This window comes from Bubalus kerabau, chromosome 13 (assembly GCF_029407905.1).
Source record: "Bubalus kerabau isolate K-KA32 ecotype Philippines breed swamp buffalo chromosome 13, PCC_UOA_SB_1v2, whole genome shotgun sequence".
NCBI classification, from domain to species: domain Eukaryota; kingdom Metazoa; phylum Chordata; class Mammalia; order Artiodactyla; family Bovidae; genus Bubalus; species Bubalus kerabau.
Genome location: NC_073636.1, coordinates 82,222,278 through 82,238,494, shown reverse-complemented (window position 1 = coordinate 82,238,494; position 16,217 = coordinate 82,222,278). Strand labels below are relative to the sequence as shown.

Genomic DNA, 16,217 nt, shown 5'->3' with positions numbered 1-16,217 from the left:
ACAAGTAGAATTTTCCTTCTTGGAATTACTCCAGTTCAGGACAGAGGGCGGTGGTGTTCCGTGAGTCGTCTGCTTTGTAGCACAGTGGGGGTCCTCGGGTTCCTCCCGCCCTGGCACCGTGGACCTCCTCGGGCTGCTCCGTCCCTCCTCCCCCAGCCGCAGAGGCTCGGTGGCAGAAGCCCTGAGACCTCGCTCTCCTGGTGGAGAACCACAGCCATGAACCAGTTCACCACCAGGGCAGGCACACAGCGCTCCCTGTGAGGGGAACACGCAAACCGCTGTCTGAGTTTTCCCTGTAGAGTGAAGGTGCCAAGCGAAGAAGCGAGGTGGGCACGCTGACTGATGCTGAGAGCTATTCCATGATCCTCCTGCCCAGCAAACCTCAGCTGCCACATGTGTTCAGAGCTCTTCCCTGCTTTAAATGTGGCCAAAGATGAGCAAGAAGTCAGGGGAGGGGGAGTGTAAAATAGAGCTGGTAATGCCAATTGAGCAATTCCAATGGCACATCTGTGCGTCTTGGTGCACGGTGCCAGGAAGGCAGTGAACACAGATGCCGTGGGTGTTCGGTTTCTTCTCTTGACCAGAATCCAGCAGGATTTCTGAAACATTTTCCCGTTTATTTTCCATTGTACAGAAATCTCCCTTCTGGGTTCTTCCCGGAACACAAGCACTAATACTTAATGGAAACCTTGGGTGATGTCATTTGGCAGATCCATCCTAATTCTCCTTCCTCATCGATTTCTCTCTTTTTTTTCTTTAACAAAATATTTTATTAGCACTATAATGAAGGGAACAGTTTCCAAGTAAGTTACATCCATATACTGGTGGCAAGGGATAGATTTAAGTGGCTCATATTCAAACATTTTTACTTCAATAATTGTATGTGTTATTCAAAATGTATTAGGAAAAATAAAACTAGCACCTTAAATAAGCTCAAGATTTAACATACATTTTGCTCAAGGTGAGGTTACATGTATTTAGTTTAAGAAAGTAATCCAAGGAGGGGCCTCTCTGGTGCCCAGTGGTTAAGACTCTGCACTTCCAGTTGAGGGGGTGAGGGTTCAATCCCTGGTCAGGGAACAAGGATCCCACATGCCACGGGCTGCAGCTGGGAAAAAAAAGTTATCCAAGGAAAGAGTTATGTAGATAATGGTACTAATGCTAATAAGGAAATCAACCCTGAATATTAATTGGAAGGACTGATGCTGAAGCTCCAATACTTTGGCCACCTGATGGGACGAGCCAACTCTTTGGAAGGAAAAACCCTGATGCTGGGAAAGATTGAAGGCAGGAGGAGAAGGGGATAACAAAGGATGAGATGGTTGGATGGCATCACTGACTCGATGGACATGAGTTTGAGCAAGCTCCGGGAGATGGTGACGGACAGGGAGGCCTGGCGTGCTGCAGTCCGTGGGGTCACAGAGATGGACATGACTTAGCGACTGAACAGTTAACAGTACTGAGTAAATAGTGGTAAACTGGGATCCCCCCAGGAGGCTGACATGAAGACAGAGCTGATGTGTAGAATATCTCTTGGAGGAAAACCACTGTGGAGGATAAAGGGAGTGGGGAGGTGTGGGAGGGGAGAGGCTACGGGGCCTGGGAGGGGCAGAGCGGCACGAGGGCCTCTGGTTAGGGGTGCTGCTGAGCAGGGCCCAAGCAGAGCTCACACGGGGGGTCCTGTGTCGGGCTTCCAGCACTCTCTGCACTCGGTCACCGCCAAGGAGCAGCGGGGGGAGCGCAGAGGTCATGGGCGCTGAAGTCGTGACCCTCAGAGGCTGCCCTGCTCACAGGGAGATGGAAACCGCTCTCGGCCACAGCTGCTACCGGTGGGGTGTTGTTGTTCAGTCGCTCAGTCGTGTCCGACTCTTGTGACCCCAGGGACTGTAGCCCGCCAGGCTCCTCTGTCCATGAGATTTCCCAGGGAAGAATACAGGAGTGGGATGCCATTTCCTCCTCCAGGGGATCTTCCCAGACCCAGGGATCGAACCTGTGTCTCCTGCCCTGGGAGGCAGCTTCTTTACCGCTGAGCCACCAGGGAAGCCCCACAGGGTATGTGCAATGTGGCTGAAACTACACAGGAGGTTGGCAAACAATGGAAGTTTGAGAAGCACTGACGTACAGGTTGAAATCTGGAGTCAGATCAGACTCTGAGTCCCGGTCCACCTCCATGAGCCTCGGCTTCCTCATCTGTGAAATGCAGACAGTAATAGTCCCGTGTCATGGAAATGAGTGAGGACTAAGGAACGTGGGTAAAACCTCTGCCCTGTGGGTCACACGGCAGCGGCCGAGGCGCCTGCGTCTCACCCACGTGCTCGGAGGGTTGCGGCGTGAGTCAGGCCCACTGTGACATCTCTCTGTGCCAGCCAGTCTGGGGAAGCTTCTAAACGTAAAAACCTCCCATGCTTTATCTCTCCTGATCATCGGCATCTATGACAGATGTGTCAGTTCCTCTTTGAAATTTTGGCTCTTCCCGTTGAAAATAGAAGTCCGGAGCACTTGGCACTCAGGTACTCACTTATTTTAGTCTCGCTGGTTCTTTCACCAGCGTCTGCTTTATTTTTCTAGGAGGTCACACAAACAATGAAGTTAAGAGAAACTGAAAACCAATCACCTCTAATCCTGTCTTGTCTTCTTGCATGCAGAGAAACCAGATCTGTATGGAAGTGAGGGGGAGGTTCACTCATCCCACAGCAGTTTTAATCACTCTCTTTGTGCTAAGTATTTTTTTTTAATGTGTGTCTGTGTGTGCAGGTCCTAGGCATTGAAAAAATATCAGGGAACAGATCGCTGCCCTCTAGCAGCTTCCATTCTCTTGGAGGAGCTTATTTCTTCTAGGAAGCAAAATGGCAGTCTTTGTCTTTTTTAAATTAGAATAAGATTTGGTTATAAAACCATTCTTGTAAAATTTTTGAGAGCAAAGAGAAACACTAGAAAATTCTGATATTTTCACTAACTCTAAGCTTGCTTTCTTTTAATTGAGAAGCTTTTAAATAAATTTCGAAGTCTTTAAGTCTGCAATTAGGAACATCAGAAATGAAATTTTCCCCTTCAGGCTGTCAATATGAAATTATACATTATTTTGATTTATAGTCTAGATTGCTAAAGTAGTTCTTTTATAAACAACAATAACCTTTGAGAAAATTAATTTCACATTTTGTTATGCTTGCCAAAAAGATGTTTAAGCCCAGTTATATGGACTAACTGCACCCTTTCAGAGTAATTGGGATACCATTTGCTCTGTGACCTCGCAAAAGTTACTTACTCTGTTTGGGTTTCTTTTTCCTCATTTGTTGAGTGAAAAGATCAGAATAGCTGATCTTAAAAAACCTTGGGGATGGCAAGTTGGCATAACAGCCAGAATCAGAAAGATGGGGTTCTGTAACTTTAGGCAAATTATTTGACCCCTCCAAGCGTTTATTTTCTTACCTGTGATATAGGGACCATGTCTGTCTCACGGTGTTGTTAGAGAGTCCGTCATTTACATGGAGAGCATCTGAGACATAGTAAGTGCTCAGTGAACAGTGCTCCTCTCATTTCTTCAAGTAGGACATCGCTGGTTACAACCTAAATATCCAAGTGCAGCTTCTGGAGCCCACAGCACGCGAGGTGCTAAGGGAACGTCAGGCTCGTCTGCTGCCACGGAGAGACTTGAGATCCACTTGGAGGGACAGCATATGTCTGAACACATGCACGCCTGTGTGTGTGTGTGCCTATGTGGTTGGTAAATGATGCATTTATTTGGAGTATCTTCAAAATGGCTCTTTTCCTACTTTCCTTTGGGGGAGACAAATGATGAAGTAGAAAAACAATGTGAGCTCTGAAGCCAAAGAGACACATAATCAAATCTCAGCTCTGACAGTGACTGTCTATTTGAATGTGAGCAAAGAATTTAAACCCTCTAAGCCTCACTTTCCTCAACTCTGAAAATAGGAAGTGATACCTACCTTTCATGACCTGGGAGAGGAGTCGGAAAATGGGTACAAAGTGGCTGGCATTTGATGAGTGACAGCTTCGTTCCCAAATAGTCAAGTGTGGAGTCTGATATTAATCCATGGAGTGCAGGTTACCAGTGCCGCGGGTGCTTAGACAAGGGAGCAGCCAGGGTAGATCAAAGTAGACTAAGAGAACTTAAACATCCCTCTGACTCGTATGGCTTATTTGTCTCAAAAAGGGAATCCCAGAGTCCACTGGGATCCGGTTTAGACAGCCCAGCATAGGAACTTCCTTGGTGGTCCAGTGGCTAAGACTCCACACTCTCAATGCCAGGAACAGGGGTTTGATCCCTGGTCCGGGAACTAAGATCCTGCCTGCTTGTATGGTGCAGCCAAAAAATACATAAATAAACCAAGAAAAGGCTGGCCTAGGTCTGGATAACTATGGAAGCACTTGAAAGATGGGCTTAAGCATTCAGCCCTGATAGAAAAGGTCTTCCTTAAGAGCCACGGTGAAGTCAGTGAACACAGAACAGCTGCCGCGTGATCCAGGTGGTGCTTCTGGAAGACCCGGTAGCAACAGGCTGTCTGCTGGCTGAAGTGCTACCATGTGACGGCATTTTAAAGAAACATTCCTTTAAGAACTGCACTGCCCTTTAAAGGAGAGGTGCTCTTGTAAATCAAGTTTATATGAGAAGTACATGTGCCATTTAGATCCGTATTCTCAGCAATATAAATGTCCAAACCAGATCCTTTAGATTTCAAACCGGGTTTTTGTCATTGTTAACAAAGCTGGACAACTTTAAACTCACTAGATAACAGCCAGATGTCCAGTTGGTTGAAGAGGATTGAAGCGTTTCTGGTTTTGAGGTTTGAATGAGAATCCCATCCTCGGTGTGTGTGCTTACCACACCTTATCGTGTTCCTCTGACTGAGGGACTTGACAACCCTGCTGTGCCGAGATCAACCTTGCATTCTAGAATCATTCTGTCTTTCCTTTTGAAGTGAGTTGTGGTGCCCTCCGATTCTCCTTCCTGTCTGAATTCCCTCCCCGCACCTATTCCCAATGTGGAAGAGTTAGTCGTCTCTCCTCTTCCTCAAAGATTAGCCACCAGAGCATACTCCCTGGCAATGGAAATGATGAATCTGGTCCTGCTGGGTCCTCAGCTCGTGGGCTTTTGCCATGTGGGAAAGAGGAGGAGAAAAAACAGAAGTTGTTGGATGACTTTGTCATCATGTATTCAGCACGGAAACCATGCTGGTTACAGATATACATTAAATGTGAGCTCCGGGATGTCAGCTTTGAAGGAGAATTAGAGACACACCTCAAACTTCAAAGGGAGGCACGGTTTTAGAATAAAAGCTACAGTTTAATAGGTATTGGAACAGAGACCTAGAAATTACAGGGGGTCTGCGTCCGCTTTGCAAACTGACATGCAATACTAATGTAAAAAAATATATATTAGCCTGCTGCCTAACACATAGCCCAATAATGTGGGGTTTTATTATTATCTTTGTTAGTATTACTATTTTTCTTCAGTTCTGTAGAGTTGCATCTGAGGCATGTTCACAAGATGGGGAGAAGCAGGCGGACAAAGAATGTTTATTAGAGGATGAGAACCACATGCAAGAAGCTGTCTTTGGGGCGGCGTCTGGATCTGGCCTCAGGCCTGTTTATTCAGAGTTTTTATTTGCAACTTGGTCAATAAACTGTGAAGCACATTTATCAAGTTTATGAGCTGGGTGGGCTCATTAATGCAATCTAAAATATAAGCAATAAGGATCTCAAAATACTGGCATGATGGGCGGAAGTTAGGATGTCCTGGGCTTTTTGTTTAATGAAGTTCAATGTGCCACCGTCCTGATGTGAGCAGGTCATCACATATTTTAACAGAGCCACACCATCCGGTTACCCGTTCCAGTGCTAGAACTTAATATAACCCAAGAGCAGTGTTAGAAATGTCTCTTCCAAAGGGATTCAGGAACAACCATGTGTCTGGACCAGATATAAGGGAATTTTAAAAGCAACATGATATTAATCAAGAAAAGTTTTTTTAAATGTATTTTATTAAAGTTAATTTCTGCTAAACGACAAAGTAGCTCAATTAGACATGTGTCCTTGGTGGCTCAGATGGTAAAGAATCTGCCTACAATGTGGAAGACCCAGGTTCAATCCCCAGGTCAGAAAGATCCCCTGGGGAAGGGAATGCAACCCACCCCAGTATTCTTGCCTGGAGAATCCCATGGACCAAGGAGCCTGGTGGGCTACAGTCCATGGGTTGCAAGGAGTTGGACGCAGCTGAGTGACTAACATTTTCATTTTCATGTTATACATTCTGTATCATATTCTTTTCTGGTACAGTTCATCACAGGATATAGAACATAGTCCCCTGTGCTATACGGTAGGACCTCATTGCTTATCTGTTCTCCGTGTGATCGTTTCCATCTGCTAATCCCAAACTTCTTCTCCGTCCCTCCCCACCCCTTTTCCCTCTTGGCAACCACAAATTTTTCTCTGTGTCTGTGAGTCTGTCTCTGTTTCATTGATAAGTTCACTTGTGTCATATTTTAGATTCCACATAAGTAATATCATATGATGCTTATCTTTGTCTGACTCCCTTCACTTACTGTGATAATCTCTAGGTCCATCTATCTTGTTGCAAATGGCAATATTTCATTCTTTTTATGACTGAGTGGCATTTCAGCGTGGATGTGTGTGTGTGTGTATGTATGTACTGCATCTTCTTTATCCATTCATCTGTTGATGGACATTTAGATTTCTTCCATGTCTTGACTATTGTGAATGGTGCTTCTGTGAATATAGGGTGCATGTATGCTTTTGAATTCGAATTGTGTCTGCATATATGCCCAGGAGCGGGATTCCTGGATCACACAGCAACCCTGTTCTTAGTTTTTGAGGGAGCTCCACACTGTTTGCCACAGTGGCTGCTCCAGTATACATTCCCATCAACCGTGTAGGGGGTTCCCCAAGAAAAGCCTCAAGGAGGTCAGGCAGGCCGAGATGATGCCACTTCTCCCCAGCATGTGCAAAAATCCCTTCCATTCATTGAGCGCTTACTCTGTGCAAGCGCTGTGCTAGGCGCCTCACACACCTCACCTTCACACCAGCCACTTCCACACACTGAAGCACGTAGATCCACACGCTTACTCACCCATTCAGATAGTTCTAGGACTGTAAGAAAGGTGATCATGACTCAGTTGAGACCTCTTCTATGTTCCTCCTGGTGATCACTCACTAACCGCACCGCTGCCCCCAGAGCCACCAAGGAGAAGGTCCACGCCAACTGACCCGATGCTTTGCTGATGTCCTCGGAGCCTGCCGCCGCTCCCCTGCCACTCGAGAGGCGGTGGAGAAAACTCTCTGTGTGAAGCTCAGCTCCGGGAGCAGCTGCTCAGGGAAGAGAGACACCCTTGGCACCCATGCAGCCTGCTTCTCCCCAGGGCACGCCCAGCTTGAGGGCAGCTGAGCTGGGTTGGGTAAGGGGCTCTCCAACCACCAGCGTCCTCCCCAAAACTACTCCTGCAGGACGCTGGCTCCCCCAGAGTCCTTACTTCCACGGACGAGTTCTCTTCCCATTTCTTAGAATTTTTATTTCTGCTCCTCCCGTACCCCCTGACTTCTAGAAAAGGCTGTACACACCTGAGCCCTCATTGCAACATAGTTCAAGTTGTTCTTACCGCCGTACATACACCTCGCAGCATCTCTGTCGCCCGTGGAAAGGAAGGTCCTGACATCTGCCCTGGCAGGAGCTGCCCTGTGGCCGGACCCCAGCCCGCACACGTAGATGAGTCTCAGCTCTGCCTCGGGCATGACTCTCCCTTCACGGGCTTTGTTGTGTGTATTCCTCAGAACACCGTCTAATCGCCCACTTCGGTGTGTGGACTGAGGTTCAGAGATGTGCGGTTGACTTGCCCAGGCTGCGCAGCTACAGCAGTGAGTTTGAACCTGGCTCCAAGTCCAAGTCTGAGCAGGTTGCCGTACGTGTGTCAGACCCCGAAGGGCAGCTAGGCTCTCGTGTCTCACTACCCGATTTGGGGTCCTTCTAACCGGATACTTCAACTTTCCCCATCGTGAAGGTTATGCCCGTAAGCCAGTGTGCAAATGGAAAGTGCAAGATGGTTTTGAATGGCTCCGGGAGACAACTCTAAACATTTAACCCATCATGTGCTGCAAAGTTATCTTCTTTCCATTCTACTCCATTTCCTCTGGTGACATTAATTGTAAGATCTCTTCTTGGTATTAAGAAGCATTTTTTACTGTGTTTACACTTGATGATCTCTCTTTTTAACAAAGACTTAAAAATAATTAGAATTTGATGAGCACCATTACACATTGCAGTGGTTTTAATACGTTCTTCTGGTTACGGGGAGGATGTTGATATGACGTTCATGTTAAGCTGTTTTCTTTTAAAATACATTTGTTTAAATGAAAAGATAGTCAACTTAAAGAAAAATATCAAGAAAAATATCAAGTAAATATAGATGGTACACGGACAGGTCAAGAATTGTGAAAACAGTATGCAGATTACTTTGAGAAATGGTCCACTGGACTAATTCCCAACATAAGGAGTGTTTTGCTGGGTAGTATAGCTTTAGAGTAGGAGACAGCCATATCTTCAGGAACAGACGATAGTTACAACGCCAACTCCTGAAACATTAGCAGGATCAGGAGGAGCGGAGCCATGGTGAAGATGACAGAAGCCTCGCTGTCTGGAGGCGTCCCTTCCGCATCCCAGCCTCACCTGCTCTCAGCTCTCAGCTTCCTCTGGAAAACACTGAGCCGTCAACGGCCAAGAACTTTCCCAACACAGGAAACCAGCGCACAGACCAGTCTCCTTCCAGCCCCCCGCGCAGCAGAGAGAGCCTGGAAAGCCAGCAGGGCTGTTCTCACATGGTGGGAGGGTTTTTTCAGCTCAGTGTATACAATATATTGACTCTTGAAACTTTTGTGGGTCAGGTTTAAGGCAGTCTGCTTAAAATGTCATACAATTCTTTGCCTTTCCATAGGATTAAACAGTACCCGAGTGGTCTCGGGAAGAAAGGGTGTGGTTCCAAGACAGCTACGCTACTTGCAATTGCTTCTGAATGTTCTATGATTTTCCAACAACCAGAAGCTTCCAGAAAACCCACAGTCCATTTTAGGGATATTTTTCTGTGCTCAGGTAAGCTTCAGTGTGAGAAGAAGATAAGTAGAAATTAGTGGTCAAATCTGAGGATCTCATCTAGAAGAGAAAGCTCTGGTAGAAGAGAAAGAAGCTCACACAGTTACCAAAAAATGTTTCTGATCCTTCAAATCATCATGACACGGGGGAAAACTGGCTTCTGGAACCATTTCCATCATTTTCTAGTTTTATCATCCTGAACAAGTAACTCCAGCTCTCTGTACTTTGTTTCTTGCTGTGTAAGTGAAGATCAGCATACTGACTGCTTGGGACTGCTTTAAGTCAGATGATGTTTACAAAGCGCCAGATAAAGAGGATATGTTTGTAAATGTCAGGTCCCTTCTCTCTCGCACACTGCATGTTTTCAAGGTAAAAATAAAGGCAGGGCTTGGGACAAAATCAACATAGATGGGGCTTCCTTGATGGCTCAGTGGGAAAGAATCCGCCTGCCAATGCAGGAGACACGGGTTCAATCCCTGAAGATCTCACATGCCTCGGAGCAGCTAAGCCCGAGCGTCACAACTGTTGAGCCTGTGATCTACAGCCCAGGAGCCAAGCCTCTGAGCCCACATCCCACAGCTGCTGAAGCTCACGATCCGCAACAAGAGAAGCCACCGCAGTGAGAAGTCCTGGCCCCGCAACTTGAGAGCAGCCCCTGCTTGCTGCGACTGGAGAGAAGCCGGGGGCAGCAACAGAGACCCAGCACAGGCAAAGAGAAATAAATAAATAAACACCAACATAGAAAGAGTTCTTGCCCTGGCGCCCAAGAGAAGAGATGCAAGGGATTAACAGGGTTTGAAGCTGGGTATGTTGGACCCCAGCCTTCTGGCCCTCCGTAGAAATATTTTAACCAGATTGTTCTTTGGCGCAATGATCTTGGCCCACATCGAAGGCTGGTAAGAAGCAGCTTCAGATGCTGGCCACCGCCCGACCATCAGGATAAGGCTGAGGACCCTGCTAATGACATCAGTGCCTGCTTCCTCTCAGAGGATCACAGGATGGATTGCTCTGGACATATTACCAGAATTTTCCCGAGCAGCTCATGCGTCTTACCCAACAGTGACTATCTCATGTGACAGATCGTAGGTCCCTCTTTTCAACAGCTACCAGGAACTGTCAAGGCAAATGTGGTATTACTACTTGCCCGAAGCCCAGGCCGCCGTTTGTGTTTTCTGTAGCATCCCCTCATCACTCCATTTGTAGTCAGGCTGCGTCTGTATGTTTATTGTTCCTTCATTGCATTTTAAAATACATCATTTAATTTACGCTGTTTGTATTTGTATTAGCCTCGTTTGAGTTCTTCTTGGAACAAGGTGTATATAAGCAATATCCAAAAATGGCACCAGAAAGCCGTCAGCCCTGGTTTTGGTAACATCCTAACTCTTGCTTTTGTTTTTATCTTCCCTTTAGTCAGTTAAAGAGGATTCAGTCCCCACAGGTGCAGAGGAGAATGTAAGTTACACACGAAATGACAGAATCATTCCATGTTCATCTCTGGCGTGAGGGAACCGCTGGGCACGTCAGCTCCGGGGTTGTGGGTTCTCGCATGCTCCAAGTGTGATTCATCCGCTGTAGACTCTTTCACCCTTTCACGTGATTAGTGACTATGGGGGAATGACTTTGGATCAATAGTTGTAATGCCCATTGAATCAATGCAGATAAAATGCAGAATCAGAGCACGCATTTAGCATTTGTTACCATTTAGGGGCTGAAAGAGTCTACTCAACCCAAGAACATCTTGCTCCTTCCTTAAGGGACACGATACTGCACCCTCTGCTTCATTTTACTTGGATTGCTCTTTTGCTTTTATTTCCATGGCAACCTAGATTCTCTACTAACCGTGGATGGTACCCAGGACAGGTACCCAGGCATCAGAGCATACTGCTGCAATAGATGCTGTGAGACATTCTCTCGGAAAGGAGAGCTGACTCCATGGGTCTACACTTGACAGACACAAGTTGAGCCTCACTCTCTTTGGGGGCTTTAATTTCCAAGAGTGATGGTCAAGACTTTCAAGACACTGCATTCATGTCTAAGAAGATGGCTCCGTGTAAGCCGTCACACAAATGTATCATTCCAAAACATGTTCCAGGGAGATGAACAAATTGGCCTTGAGAGTGTCAGACCCAAAGCAGCAGCTGTCTGCTCTAAAAGAAGTGCAGTCTTTGGAAAAAATGTTAAAAGTGGGCTACTAAGTTCACAACTCCTTAAGATAGAAACTGATTGTTACCATTTTGCCAAAGCAAAATATGTTTGGCTCTTCTGAGATGTCTCTTGTTTGCGTGCCATGGACGGGGCTTGTGTTTTCACTTTTATTCAATTGCTGGAACTGAGCAGAAGTGGGAAATCCAAATATGTCCAGAAATGTTGTCTGTGGTGTGGAGTAAAAATTGGAATGGCTATGTCGTAATTCTCGCTGGGAGAGAGAGCTCTGGAATCTGCTTTGTTGCTGCTGTTGCTTCTTTCTCTTTCCTCCCTCCCTCCTTCCTGTCTTCCTTCTTCCTTCCTTCTCTCTCCCTCCCTTCTCCTTCTCCCTCCCCCTTTTTGGAGCCAAACTTACTAGCTTGTAAACCTCAGGACTCTTGTAACTCCAGAAAATTCTCATGAGTTTACTGGCTATTTTCTAGAGAATCTAACTCTCCATTTCAGCACCCTACAAGGGGGAACTCTATGAGTCTTCTTCCCAGGAACTTTAAATTTAAAAGCTGCAGGTTAAATCCAAAGCATCTGTCAGCTTCCAAGTTCCATGTTTTTTGAAGTGAAACGTCTTTTTGTATGCCTGTGTGTAGGAATCCTGAGGAATCCCGTGTCTCTTGCAGCTTGCATATCCAAATGCAGAGCAGATCTCTAACTGGCAAATATAAAGTGTCTCATTTTCTACTGTGAAATTTAGAACACAAAAATAACATGAATTAGAGTTAAATGATTGATACCAAATGATAACACAAAATCAGATCAAGATGCAAGCGAATGCAAAATATTTTGTCAAGAAAATAAAGAAGCATTTTAAAATGCTTTAAATTGCTTAGCCCTACCAATAATGTTCTCATTTTAAGATTCCACATTTCATCTCCTAATTGACAACTAGTTGAAAAGAATACGGTAAATAGGTTGCGATCTTGGCCCCATCACCCCCAGGCTGTGCTACCTTTTGGACCTCAGTTTACTCATCTCTTAAATGGCTGTAATAATATGACTTACCCCTTGTAAGAATCCTTATTCTTGTGAGAATTATATGAATAATGCCTGAAACACAAAAGAACTCAGTAATTCAGGGGTTGGCAAACTGCAGTTCATGGGCCAAATCTAGCCCATCATCTGTGTTTGTATGACCCACAGGCTAAGTAAGAATGGTTCTTACATTTTGAATGGTTGGGAAAAAAAATCAAAAGAAGAATAATATTTTGTGATATATGAAAATTATACAAAATTCAAATTTCAGCATGTATAGATAAAGTTTTATTAGAACACAGACTCCTTCCTTCCTTTGCCCAGTCTATGGCTGGGGCTGCAGGGGCCGAGTGGAGTCGTCTCAGGCCTTTTGCAGGAAGTCTGTCGCCCAACCACACATGCGGTGTAGCATCGGGAAGTGGGCGCTTCCCAGGCATCAGGGTTTCTACTTCGTCGTGAAATTACACACCTCCCAACTGACTCAGTGTCCACATGGAGTGAAGATGTATGAAAAACAATTAATCAGTTTAATTTCCTTCTCCTGCACAAAAGAGGTGGTGTGAGTCAAAGCAATGGACTGTACTCTAAACTTCCAGAACGGGACAAATAGGTGTCATTAACCACATTACAAGAGCCCTTTCACTCCCAACTTCTTATGGCTAAAATGTGGTTGAATTTACTTTAAAAAAATATCTCTACCATGAGTTCCCAAAACTGATCTGTCAACCAGCCCAAATCAAAGAGCAGAGCGATTTCAAATTTTTTCATGAAAAGAAAAGTAAAGTTTTTGAAACCAATGAACTCTTTTCATAGAATAAACCTCTGGTTCTATCAGGGGAAAGTTTTTATTTATCCCGATTACAGAGAATATTGAATCCTTTCATTATAATCTGAAAACATCTGGAACACTGGTTAACCTGAGGTCGTGTTCTAACTCATGAGGGGAGAAGAGCTTTCCTTCCCAAGAAGCTCCGAGATCAGGGGAACAGGTAGTTCGGTTGTTTTTCTTAGTGAGGAAGTGGTCAGTTGCAAGTGAGAGAACACCCAGCTCTACCTGGAGAAAAAGAAAGTGAAATTTGTTGGCCCTCACGCTCTCCCTTGGCTCAGCCTTCTGGCCTGGCTACTTTCTCAGATTTTCAACAGCACGTCAGCCAGTGCAGAATAAAGGAGAGACCCGTCCAGCAGCAACCCTACAGAATAAAGGAGAGACCCATCCAGCAGCAACCCTACATGGCCTGGAATTTGTTCTTTTTCATTGACTTAAATGGGTTTGCATGCTTTATTAGTCAGCATCGGCTGGGTTGTATTGCAGTAACAACCAAGCCCCAGTGCCAGGGCTTTTCAATAGCAAAAATCCTTTGCCCCTTCACTTATGCTGTGTATCAGCTGTGAGTTGGGTATAAAAGTAAAATCACTACAATATCTTCGCAATCAAGTAACATGTTATAAATGACAGGTTATAAATCAAATCAGAAAGAATCTAAAAAAATTCTAAAATAAAAATTGTCAATATTATCAGTATTATCATGGCATAGGTGAAGTTTAAGTGGAGGAAACCTATTTTGCTATAAATCACTTTCTGAAACTCATAGCTCTAGTAAAAACTATAGAAACCAAATTTCAAGAGTAAATATGGTATAATATTAGAGGCAAAAGTGAAACCTTCTGCTGAAATGTGTATTGTTGGTGTGAATTGCACTAGCCATCTTCCTGCAACATATAACATGCCCTACTGAAATCAAGGGCCTCCCTGGTAGCTCAGTGGTAAAGAATCCACCTGCCAATGTGGATGATGTGGGTTCAGTCCCTGGTCTGGGAAGATCCCATGCAGAAGGAAATGGCAACCCATGCCAATACGCCTGCCTGGACATGACCCTATGGACAGAGAAGCCTGGTGAGCTACAGACCATGGGGTTGCAAAACATTGGACACGACTTAGCAACTGAACGACAGTTGAAATCAAGCAAAGGAGATTTAATTCTAAAATATAGTGCAAATCTGGGTTTCACTATGCCCATCACGCCCAAAGTTAAAATGTTCAGAGGCAGTCATATATTCTGAATAAGGAATAGCATTTTTTCCAAAGCTCTGGCCTGGAAAGAAATCAGAAAACTATCCAAATAAAAATCAAATTCTCATGTCTGTATATGTAAATAAGATCCTCACTTAGCTCAAATCCTTCTAGATTTCCACACTGGATGTTAATGGATCTTTTTTTCCCCCTTGGCTGCTGAAAGCCAACTTCTTGGCCTGACTTCAAAGCTAATGAGAGTCTCCAGAAGTCTCTTTTTTTCCCCTACTGAAACAGTTGTGTTTTGAAGAATGGACTGTGGGCTAGGATTTATAAGGTGACGCCTCTTGACATTTGGAAAGGCCCAGCAAGAAACCACTGCCGCTCAAAGTTGATTTACAAAGTTATTGCCATATGGTCATTTTATCATATGAGTAATTGTCCCTCTTGTCCCTACACCACACACACACAGGTAACTTGCTGGTTCAACCACACAGAAATTCTAAACCCAGAGTCAGTGAGTTAGTCTCTGTTCATCACCTACCTAACGGCCATTCCTCATTCCTGCACCCTTTTCCCCTTGATCTTAGGTAAGCTTCGTCACTACCACAGCTTCAAGTATTTGGTTGTGATTTGTCTGAACCAAATCCCATTTTCTTCAGCAATAATTAATCTAGGGATAAGGATGTGACCTACATTTGGCCAATGAGATGTACTCCGAGTTAGAGGATCAAAATACAGAAATTCACTTGGAGAAAAGTTTTGGTTGTGACCTTCCTTCCTTCTCAGGACATTGGGTTGAGGATGTGATACCTGAGGCTGTGGCAGCTACTTTATGCCCATAAGGTAGCAAATAAAAGGGTGGAAAGCCAAGAATGGCAGAGTCAGAGGGTAGCAAGAGCCCAGCTTCTTAGAAACTTTGTGGAGCCACCAAGCCAACCCCATAACGTCCTGTTCCATACTGTTATTTGTTAAGACACTATTAGATATTTGGTTACTGGTAAACAGCTCCATCCTCATTGAAATGGCTAATTACCTGTTGGTATGATATTGGCTATATCATTCACTCATTCAGATGCTTCATCTGTAGACTAGACTGAGCTTGCTTGAGTAACTCAGTAATCCTTTACTGAGGTAACATATTAAAAATACCTTGCACATCTGACATAATAAGACATAGTTGTTGATATCTTTCCTAAACAATGGAGTTGTGCATGGTGGGCGATTCCAGATAATTCATGCCCACACTCTCAAAGTGACAACCACTGGTATTAACTGAATGCTTACTGTGTCTCAGGCACAGTTCTAAGAACTTTAAATATGTTGCCTGATTTAATTCTCAAAACAACTTTCTGATGTGTCGTACTATCCGCATCAAGAGATGAGAAAACCCGGGTGCGGGGACGTTGAGTGGGGACCTTGGCTTGGAGCCCCTGGGAGGGGCGGAGCCTGGATTTAGGCGCAGGCTGGCTGGCGCCGCACGCCGCACTCACAGTCACCGTAGCAGACTGCCGACTCTTCGGCTGGAGCTTATTTTACAGAAATGAAATTGAATTAAGTCAGTCCCGGATGTAGAAATCCAGGACCACACTTGACCGCCAATTCAGTCTCTTATTTGGCCCTAGTCAATGCCTGGTTTCCTAAAGACAGGCCTGGGTCAAAGTTCAGCATCCCAGCAGCAGAAACCTCGTTACAAACATGCTTTGTTGGCCAGCGCAGTACTTCTAGCCTCTAACATCCTTTGATGGGACGACTTGCTTTCGTTTGCCACAGTCCCCTCCTTTCTGTCTTAGGCCTGGCCAGTCCATGCTGGCACCACCTACCTTGCATTCTGGGACTCTTGACTTTATAATTCCCCAACCCAGACCTTAGATCACAAAGAGGAAATGCTGGAACTTGTCAATTCCCTAAGAAACG

At 45.1% G+C, this 16,217-nt stretch overlaps 1 protein-coding gene and 1 long non-coding RNA gene across 2 annotated transcripts in view; one reads left to right on the top strand and one right to left on the bottom strand.

Annotated features, from left to right (window-relative positions):
* Positions 1-16,217, top strand: part of BCAS1 (brain enriched myelin associated protein 1) — an 89,725-nt gene that overhangs the window by 55,261 nt on the left and 18,247 nt on the right. The window contains exon 9 of the mRNA XM_055543359.1: positions 10,529-10,570. Coding sequence (XP_055399334.1) covers positions 10,529-10,570 — 42 coding nt within the window. The remainder of the gene's footprint in view (positions 1-10,528; positions 10,571-16,217) is intronic.
* On the bottom strand, positions 802-8,658 carry LOC129626126 (uncharacterized). Its single transcript, XR_008701778.1, has 3 exons — positions 8,594-8,658; positions 7,109-7,344; positions 802-1,108 (listed from the first exon to the last, which is right to left on the bottom strand). It is a non-coding gene; the product is annotated as an uncharacterized LOC129626126 (long non-coding RNA).